This window comes from Falco biarmicus, chromosome 2, assembly GCF_023638135.1.
Source record: "Falco biarmicus isolate bFalBia1 chromosome 2, bFalBia1.pri, whole genome shotgun sequence".
Classification (NCBI taxonomy): Eukaryota; Metazoa; Chordata; class Aves; order Falconiformes; family Falconidae; genus Falco; species Falco biarmicus.
This window is the reverse complement of record NC_079289.1, coordinates 49,687,079-49,697,137: the sequence shown is the minus strand read 5'-3', so window position 1 is coordinate 49,697,137 and position 10,059 is coordinate 49,687,079. Positions and strand designations below refer to the sequence as shown.

General features: G+C 47.7%; 1 protein-coding gene across 1 annotated transcript; it reads left to right on the top strand.

Moving 5' to 3' along the window:
- The first annotated feature begins 5,555 nt into the window (after positions 1-5,555).
- Positions 5,556-9,175, top strand: SLITRK1 (SLIT and NTRK like family member 1). The gene has a single exon (XM_056328580.1). The coding sequence runs from the start codon at positions 5,776-5,778 to the stop codon at positions 7,852-7,854; it is 2,079 nt and encodes a 692-aa protein (XP_056184555.1). The 5' UTR covers positions 5,556-5,775; the 3' UTR covers positions 7,855-9,175.
- The last annotated feature ends 884 nt before the right edge of the window (positions 9,176-10,059 follow it).

The following is a 10,059-nucleotide window of genomic DNA, read 5'->3' as shown; positions in this document are numbered from 1 at the left end:
GTGGGGTGTGGGTGGGAGAGGTGGGGGCAGAAATGAAAAAAAATATGAAAGGAACAGAGAGAGAAAGATACAATATAAATGTCTTTGTGACTTCAGTCCTTCACCAAACAGCTATTCTGGATACTGTCACCAGTAAGGACGGTAGTTCTGGGGCTCAGTCCTGTCTTAAGAACTGCTCAGGTATTTCAATGATTTCAATGCAAGCAATCACAGTGGAAACTGGGTCAGAAACTCAGATCAATATGTATAGTTTAAATAAGAAATTCTGTTCAGGACCTTGGTCTGGCCTACTCACTAAATACACCTCTTGCTTCCACATCATCAGAATTTCAAAATGAAATGACTGCATGCCTTTTAGAGCAGACTACACCCAGGCTGGATGCAAAATCTGTCCACGTCTGTGACTCCTATTCACTTTTCTGACAGTGTTTGAAGCTTTTAAGGCTAACCCTGTGACCTATTTGGACCAATGTTTCCAACACAAAATTATTGTAAGGTCTGATGAATATGTACACTGGCGAAGAACATCTATGGGATTTGCTACTGGCTCCACAGTCTAAACATCTGGTGTGTAAAGTCTGTTAGGTCAAACTCAGTCTCATACAAAAGCACAATGCAAACAAGTCCTCCCAGGGCTCTGCACACCCTGGTGGATGCTGTAACTCATGCTCCCTTACTGGCTTTCTCTGGTTCAAGGGATCTCAGAATTATTTTTCTTGTAAAGTGGAACAGCTGCAGCAAGAGGGCTGGTAGCCTGGTGGTTGAGGGTATGAGCCAAGAAAGAGGAACATGTGGGCTGGCTCTTACACCGCAAAAGATAGAGAATTTTTATTTTCTCATCCCAAGTCAGTCTCCTACTCACTAGATAGAAGTATGCAAACCACTTCTCTAACTTTCTTTTCTTTCTTTTTTACTTTTTTTTTTTTTAATCATCATCATGCGCCACTGCTTCATTTTGCAGAACTCCATCTGGTGAACATATCACAGGGAGACTTGGAACATGCTCACACGTCACTGCCCTCATGAAAATGAAGAAGAAAATATCGTATCTAGTTTTGGAAACCTTGTTAGGCCTAAATGCAATTTAGGTAGAAGTCCAGTAGTTCTAAGACCAGCCCTGTGAAACATACTGAGATAGAAAATTCTGGGAGGAGATCCTTGTATTAATTTAACCCCTCCTACCTTTTCTTAAAACCTGATAATCTGAACTGGTTTAAAGTCATTGTATACTTCGGGAAACATAGTGTCTGCAGGAGCTGCATCAACATATAGAGGCACCTGTGGTAACTTCCACTGCTAGCACAGTCAAAGCCTGAATAAAACCATAACTTCAAATAAAATAATGATTTTATAACTTTTCTATTTGCTGACTCCACCATAATTTCTAGTGCACATACACACACACAAAGATGTTTTATACATATGTGTGCACATGAGTGTGTGTGTATATCCACACACAGCATCATGTCTACAGTGTAGGACGTCTTTATTGTGATTATACCTCCCACAGAAATAATGAAGCCAATTTTTACAGTACATAGCACAAGTATTGAAAGCAGGGTATCTACAGTAATAAATTTTTGTTCTGTAGAAACTTTGCAGATTCTCTAAGTTCTGCTCTGCAAGTTCTACAGTGTTAGGCAAGGTAACTAGCTTTTTCACATGTTTTGATATAGCACAAACACACCCTTAACTGGTGTTACTTACATAGCCATAGCAACAGGGAGATGGGTGATTAACAGGTGGGAAAATGTAAAAGTACCTTTTCCTATTTCAAGGCATTTTCCATATTAGGAGTAAAACCATGCCTATTCAAAAGGCAACTCTGATACCCAAGTCATTATACTCATTTTAGGTTAACTGTGAGACTTTACACCCAGAAGATACAAGTAGGAAGCTCACTGTCTTAGGCTTCTAGAAGCTGCAGAAGCAAAGGCAAGGTAAAAAACATCAGATAAGGAAAGGAGTCAAGGGAAATAGACTTGGGTGCTCTTTCTCCTATCTGATCTTCTGGATAATGTTGAGGGGATAATGTGAGCTCTGGTTAGTCTGCCTGTGTATGGATTGTAAACTGGGATGCATATTCTGAACTTTAAAGACTCAGATTCATTGGCACTTCAGTGCTACATGATCTCTCACTTTACCACTCTCTAAGTAAAAGAGCAAAACATTTCAGACAGAAAGATCCTGACCAACCTGATCCAGGAGTGTTTCCTTAAAACACTTAGAGGCAGACCTTTTCTCCTAAGATACATGTTTCCAAACTTCATTCAAGAAGATGAGAAATTTAGAAATCTAGAAATTTAGGATTATGGTGCTGAGTAATGATAGATAAATTCCTGACCCTGATGCAGCTTTCCTGTATTACTCAATTTACAGAACCAAAACTTCAGATACCAAAATAGATTATGCTTGTTTTTAAAACATATATCATATATATGAGACATGAATCTCTATATATAGTTCCAAAGTATACAGCTGAACACAATGAGTTCCTTATCTAAATACTCTTTCATAAGTTACATAGCACCCATAAACACCCTTACGTCTTCTGGAAGATTTTTCCACTTTGAAATTCTAGGGTGCCGGATGGCTTCCACTAGTTCCCACCTCTCAGAAGATCCCTTGGAAGAAGCAGGAAATTTGTCCTTCATGCTCTGACAACAGGTCATTGTCTCCCTCCTGTTGTTTGATTTGTACTTATTTATTTAATATCTTGATAATGTTCAGGTCCTCTGGTTGCATTCTGATTGTTTTTACGGTGCCTGAGCAATTCTAATAACATGAAGTTAAAGATGCTCAGAAGCTTTATTCTAAGGTGAGAAGAGAACAAGTTCTTTAGTCCTCCTGCCCCACATCTTGGTGAGTGTTCACCAGGCTCCAGATTTTCAGCCTTTCATCCCCCAGGACTTTGCTCATGGTGATCTTGTCACTGTTGCTGATATCCCATGAGTGCATCCTCTACTGCAGCCCCTACCCTGACTCTTGCCCTTTCCCCTGCCTCTCCCTCTTCCCTCCACTCAGTTTCCTGGGGACTTCCCTGCCTCTGGCTCCCCTTGCACTTCAAGACTGGAATTTTTTATCCACAGAAGTTTCCAGCCAGCTTAGCACCTTCCACCCCCAACACCACCAAAAGACAAAGTCAAAGAAACCATAGGGAAAAATTAATTAACGCACCTCAATGTGGCACCAAGTTTCCTTCCTTTTTTTTTTTTTTTTTTTTTTTTTTTTTTTTTCCTAATGAAACCACTAATATATGTCTTGTGGTACTTTCTGTCTCAGTGGTATTTTATCTCTCCTGGCCCATTTGTATTTATTGGGCAGATTTTCAGGGCCAGGATTTTTCTCTTTTTGTCTGTTTCATTTCCTCCTCCTGTCCCATTTCCTCCCTTCTCTTCCCCTTCCTTCCGTAGTCCCTGCACACCATAACGAACCGAAAGGCCAAGTCTTCATCCTGGGGACCCAAAATGGCTACGGTAACTACTCTAACTTGTCTGTGTTATAATTACATTAATTTGATAAGGTCATTGTCGGCAGGATGTCTAATTTACTTGCAAGAGGCGGCCACGGAAAAGCTTTGACCAAATTAGCATGCCGCCGGGACCAGGGGGTGCAGGCTCCATATGGCTCCCTGGCTTTTCCTGTAAATAACCCTCCTCCAGCCCACTCCTGCCGTTACATCCCCCCCTGCCATCGTGCCGCAAAGTTCACCAGCGGCGCCGAACGGGAGAGGTACAGCCCTGGGCTGCAGGAGGCACCCGGCGACCGGGCTGTCTCTCCCGCCCCCGCCTCCTCCCGCTCCTCCTCCTCCTCCTTCTCCTCCTCCTCCCCCACCGCCTCCTCCACCTCCTCCTTCTCCTCCTCCACCTCCTCCTCCTCTTCCTCCTCCACCTCCCCCTCAGCGCAATTTGACAAGGCAGGGGGAAACGCGGGTTTCCACTTGCACCACCAGAGGTGCAACTGGTTCTTCCCCCGTAGGCGTCTGAAACCCGTCCAAATGATGCAGAAACTTTTGTATGCTTGGCTCCTTTCTTTAAGGCCAGGCACCGATTTTTCCGCTGTGTAATCTCTTTTGTCAGAAGGGTGAGAGCTGGAAAGGGCGGCGGGGGTGGGGTGGGAGTTCGAGGGAAGCAGGCATTGTATTTCCAGAGCGGGGACATTAGGAACATCTCTAGAGAAATATCTGTGCATGTACATACGTGCATCTCTAGATTTTTATGTATAGATAAGAACGTCAAGATGCACAACTGTCAGTTTCAGCCCTCCCCTCCTTAAGGGAGACACTATACTCTGTGGGAACAGGTAGCATGAATCACTAACAGTGCAGCAATCCCCTCCTCCCTACCCCCCCTTCTTCTCTGTGATCATGTAAGTTATAAGAAAATATATATTTATAATGCAATAATCCACAGTTCAACACTGCATAGAGAACGCCAGCAAGAGACCAAATCTGGCATGAAACACTATAGACTGCAGGGGAGGAAGAAACGCATTTTAAAGCAACGATAAAAATGGCGTGCAGAATAATTACCTCAAATTGCTACTCGCTTGACACCCTGACAGTAATTCTGTTCAAGCCATTGGGAAATTCAATAAGGCAAGCACACCTTCCTCGCCTGCTTGTACAGATGTGAGTGTGTGTGAACGAGGGCAATAAGGAAATGGTCGGGAGGAGGAGAATGCTAAACTTTCCGTCTTAAAATAAAAGAAATAAATTAAACAATCCATTTAGGAGAAAGCATCTAAATAGATCGACAGCTTTTAATGCCAACGTTTTTAACGCTTGCCCTGTACGTGGATTGATTTTTTTTTTTTCTCCAGCATTCCCTCAGCAGATGGATTTTTGCCACTGCAGCTCAGCAGAGGGTGTCAGATCTTTCAGAGTGCACCAGGTTGAAACGAGCTGAGCCTCTTAGCAACTCTCCCTCTGCGTGCATGTGAGTGTGTGCGAGCGTGCGGCTCGGCAGCAGCGGAAGGAAAAAGAAGAACGAGCGAGCGAGCAGGGGAGGCAGCGCGGGCGGCAGGGCGCGGCGCGGGCGGGCGGGCGGCCCCGGCCCCGCGGCAGGCTCGGGCCGGCGGCGGGCATGGGCAGCCGCGCACCGCAGCGGGGGCAGGCGCCGCGCAGCGCCGGCGGCTCGGCCGGCAGCGCCTAGGCTGGGCGCGCTTTCAGCACCGAGGCGCTGGACAGCGCCCGGCGGGCGGCGGGCGAGGAGCGCGGCTCCGCGGCCGCGCGGCAAGGTCAGTCCGGCGCGGAGCCGCGCACAGCGGCAGCCTCCGCGGCCAGCGCAGCGCCGCCCGCCCTCGCCTTTCTGACATGCAGCGGCGGCCGGTGGCTAGCAGCACCGTTCCCGTGCCGGTGAGCCAGCCTGGCCGGCAGACCTCCACTTAGCTGCCCGGGAGGCGTTAGGGAGGGCGATCAAGGAGGGGGATTTTTTTTCCTTCTACTTCTTTTTTTTTTTTTTTTTTTTTTTTTTTTTTTTGCGTGCCTTGCAGTACGTGCCTCGATAGTTTGTGGATATTGACTGGAATCTGAGCTGTTGCAGTTGTACGGGGGGGGGGGGGGGGGGGAGAGAGAGGGAGAGAAGAGAAAAGAAAGCGTGTGTCCCCCGCTCCACCGACCCTCCCTGCTCCCCCTCCCCACATATTTTTTTCTCTCCCCCTTTGGTGGCGGTTCGGACATTTAATGTATTGAATGAACTGGAATTGCTTTCCGTGTGAGAAGGATGGTTGCTGTTACTTTGTGATGAGATCGGGAATGAATTGCTCGGTTTAAAAATGCTGCTTTGGATTCTGTTGCTGGAGACGTCTCTTTGTTTCGCTGCTGGAAACGTTACAGGGGACGTTTGCAAAGAGAAGATCTGTGCCTGCAACGAGATAGAAGGGGATTTGCACGTAGACTGTGAGAAAAAGGGATTTACCAGCCTGCAACATTTCACCGCCCCAACTTCCCAGTTTTACCATTTATTCCTGCATGGCAATTCCCTGACTCGACTGTTCCCTAATGAGTTTGCTAACTTTTACAATGCAGTCAGTTTGCACATGGAAAACAACGGTTTGCATGAGATTGTTCCTGGGGCTTTCCTTGGGCTGCAGCTGGTGAAACGCTTGCACATAAACAACAACAAGATCAAATCCTTCAGGAAGCAGACTTTCCTGGGGCTGGACGATCTGGAATACCTTCAGGCAGATTTTAATCTATTGCGGGATATTGACCCGGGAGCATTTAGGGACTTAAACAAGCTAGAGGTTCTGATTTTAAATGACAATCTCATCAGCACCTTACCCCCCAATGTGTTTCAGTATGTGCCGATCACCCACCTCGACCTCCGGGGAAACCGTCTTAAAACCTTGCCTTATGAGGAGGTCCTGGAGCAGATCCCAGGCATTGCTGAAATCCTGCTAGAGGATAACCCCTGGGACTGCACTTGCGATCTGCTGTCGTTGAAGGAATGGCTGGAAAACATACCCAAAAATGCTTTGATCGGCAGAGTGATTTGTGAGGCTCCCACTAGGTTGCAGGGCAAAGATTTAAATGAGACCACAGAGCAAGAGCTGTGCAAAAAGAACAGAGTGGATTCTAGCCTAGCTGCTCCCCCTGCCGAAGAAGAAACCTGCGATCCTGGTCCCATTCCAACCCCCTTTAAAATACATGGCAAAGAAGACCCTGCCACACCAGGATCTGCTCCAAATGGAGGTACAAAGATTCCCGTCAACTGGCAAATCAAGACCAGACCCACTGCTGCTGTGTCAACAGTTAGTGCGAAGAGCAAGCTCCCTGCTACCATGTCCTGCCCACAGATCTGCAGCTGTGATCAGATCCCTGGCTCGGGTTTAAAGGTTAATTGCAATGACAGGAATGTGAGCAGCTTGGTGGATTTGAAGCCCAAGCCTTCCAACGTGCAGGAGCTGTTTCTAAGAGACAACAAAATACACACCATCAGGAAATCCCACTTTCTGGATTACCGGAAACTTAATTTACTTGATCTGGGCAACAACAACATTGCCACTGTTGAGAACAACACCTTCAAGAACCTCTTTGAACTCCGATGGCTCTACATGGATAGCAACTATTTAGACACCCTGTCCCGGGAGAAATTCACTGGGCTGCAAAACCTGGAGTATCTGAACGTGGAGTTTAATGGGATCCAGTTGATCATGCCTGGCACCTTCAATGCAATGCCCAAACTGAGAGTCCTCATCCTCAACAACAACCTGCTGAGGTCTCTCCCCGTAGACGTGTTCGCTGGGGTCTCACTCTCCAAGCTGAGCATACACAACAACTATTTCATGTACCTCCCAGTGGCGGGGGTGTTGGACCAGCTCACCTCCATCACCCAGATTGACCTGCATGGGAACCCATGGGACTGTACTTGCCCTATCGTGCCTTTCAAACAGTGGGCAGAGATGCTGCGCCCCAAGGTGATTATGAGTGACCTGAGGTGCGAGTCCCCTGAAGATTTCTTCAAGGAGGATTTCGAGTCCCTCTCCAACGATGTGATTTGCCCTCAGTTAAAAATCTCACCCACATTAACTTCTACTAACAAAAACAGCACCGGGTTGACAGAGACAGGTACTCACTCCAACTCCTACTTGGAGACCAGCAGGGTCTCTATTTCGGTGCTGGTGCCAGGGCTCCTGCTGGTTTTTGTGACCTCTGCATTCACGGTTGTTGGCATGCTGGTGTTCATCCTGAGGAACAGAAAGCGGTCCAAGAGGAGGGATGCCAACTCCTCTGCATCCGAAATCAACTCCTTGCAGACGGTCTGCGACTCGTCCTACTGGCACAACGGGCCCTACAGCTCCGACGGGGCCCACAGGGTTTACGACTGCGGCTCCCACTCCCTGTCGGACTGAGGCGGCGGGTGGGGCGGGGGCGGCCGCCGCCCGGGGCCGGCCCTGCGCGCTGCGGCCGGTGGGGCGGCGAACGGCGCCTGGGGACCGCTCTGCACCTCGGCTACCTTGTGTGAGAAGCAGAACACACGCACGCACGCACGCACGCCCCTCCTCACGACCCCCAGAGCAAGCACCGAGGCCCAGGGCGCAGCGGGGGGAGCACGGAGCGGGGGCGCCTCCCCACAGCTCCGCGCAGCCAGCGCGGTGGGCGCATCCCCCGCGCACTGCCGGGGCAGCAGCGGACAAGCGAGGACCCGCTTGCTGCGGCTGCGGCAGGACGAAGCACGGCTCCCGGTTGTGTTGGGCTTTTGTTCTGTTGTGTTGGGGTTTATTTTGCTTTTTTGCCCTCTTCACTTGTGGACCGACCCGTCTCCGAGAGGCCGGGCAGAGGGCCGGAAAGGCTGAGGGAAGAGCGGAGGAAAGGCTGGTGTCGGTCTCCTCCTGACTGCAAAGCAGGAGTGGAAAGTTGCACGAAGGCATGAATGTAATGTAAATAAATGACTCCGACTCCGAAACAGAGAAATGGACAGGGAAAAAAAAAAAAAAAAAAAAAAAGAAAAAAAAAGAAAAAAAAAAGTGCTGCATGGCTCGCATGGATACAACGCACCCCAGGGACGCTCCAGCCCCCGACTGGAAGCAGCGTCTAGTTCACACCATCATCCCTCTTACCTGATAAGTCCCTTCGTATCAAACCTTCTATATACGAAATACAGTATAATAATAAAAAGTGCCATTTCGCCATTTTTGTGTGATCAATAGGCAGTAGACATCGTACTTTTACCGTGGAAAAAAAATTGTAAAGGTTTTATTTAAGGCATAGTTGCATGAATATTCTCATTGGATTTTTTTTCTTTCTTTCTTTCTTTTCCCTTTCTTTTGCTTTTGAGGCGGGAATTACTTTGCTGGGAGAGAGTTTGCTTTGTTGATGGTGGATTGTGTTTCGTTTTTCGGGGTTGGGGGGAGGGCTTTTGTTTTTTCTCTTTTTCTATATACATATTCAGTATTGCCTTTCCATCTGAATGTAAAAATTAGTACCCTTGATTTCTATTATGGTAACAGTGTAAACATTAAAAAAAAAAAAATCCAAGGCAGTTAAGCATGACCAATTAATGTCACTCTAGTGCTTAGGCTGCAAAGTTTAATGGTAGAAAATTCTGTGCTGTTGTAAATCTTACTACAACTTGAGGAAACCAGAACTGAGGAAGCAAGTGAAACTTACTAATTCTATTTGAGGATTTTATAATGGCATATTTTTTCAGTATTAAAGTGAAAATGTTTTCAACTCCGGGTCCTTACCATTTTTCCAGCATCAGTTCTTGCAAGTGGGTGATTTGGGTTTAGGGGACAGAGCCTCCTTTCAGTGCTTTCTGTGTGTGTTTCTCTCCCTCTCCCTCTCTCTTTCCCTCCCTTCCTCCCTCCCTTTTCTCATTCATTCACACGCAGAGCCACAAACACCCTTCTCTCACCCCTTCCCCAATATAAATAATACACAGAACTTTCCTGCCTCCTCCTCTGCCTCGCCTCCTTTTCTTTTATTGTATTTTTTATACTAAGACAGTGAATCCCTTTATTAATACTGTGACTCTCGCTGCCGCAGCCTCTGCTGCACACTGCAGATATATTAGGGATGTTAGAGGGAATTTGATTTAATTGACTCTGCCTCGCTGGCTCTCATTAAGCCGGAGCCGGATTTCACCGGTCAGCACCCCCGGCCGGCAGGCAGCTTGCCGGGCTGGCGGCGAGGCGGGGCCGCTGCCGGCTGCGGGGCTCCAGCAGCTGCTGCTGCGAGTGGGAAAACTAATTAGCGAGGGGACTTTCCCATCCCTGCTCTGGGTAGCTGCACCCTTTGATATTAAACACTGAAGAAACACACGGCGCAGCGCTGCAGTTGGACTTCAGGGCAGCTCGCATTGGTTCCCCTTCCTGTAAAGAAAAGTGCCCCTAAACCCAGTAAAACCTGTAAAGGCGAACGCCCCTGCAAATCACTTGTAGCTCACAGCTCGAGTCCCAGTGGAGGTATAGAGAATTTCAGTCACGTTGCTTCTGGCTTTCTCCAGGCAGAGAATCCTTTTAAAGAATAAAACACCGTAAGGGACTTGCTAAACTTCAAATACTGATTCGGTTTGCTTTATAGAAAGTTCCCACCTTTGGGATATGCGAGGAGAA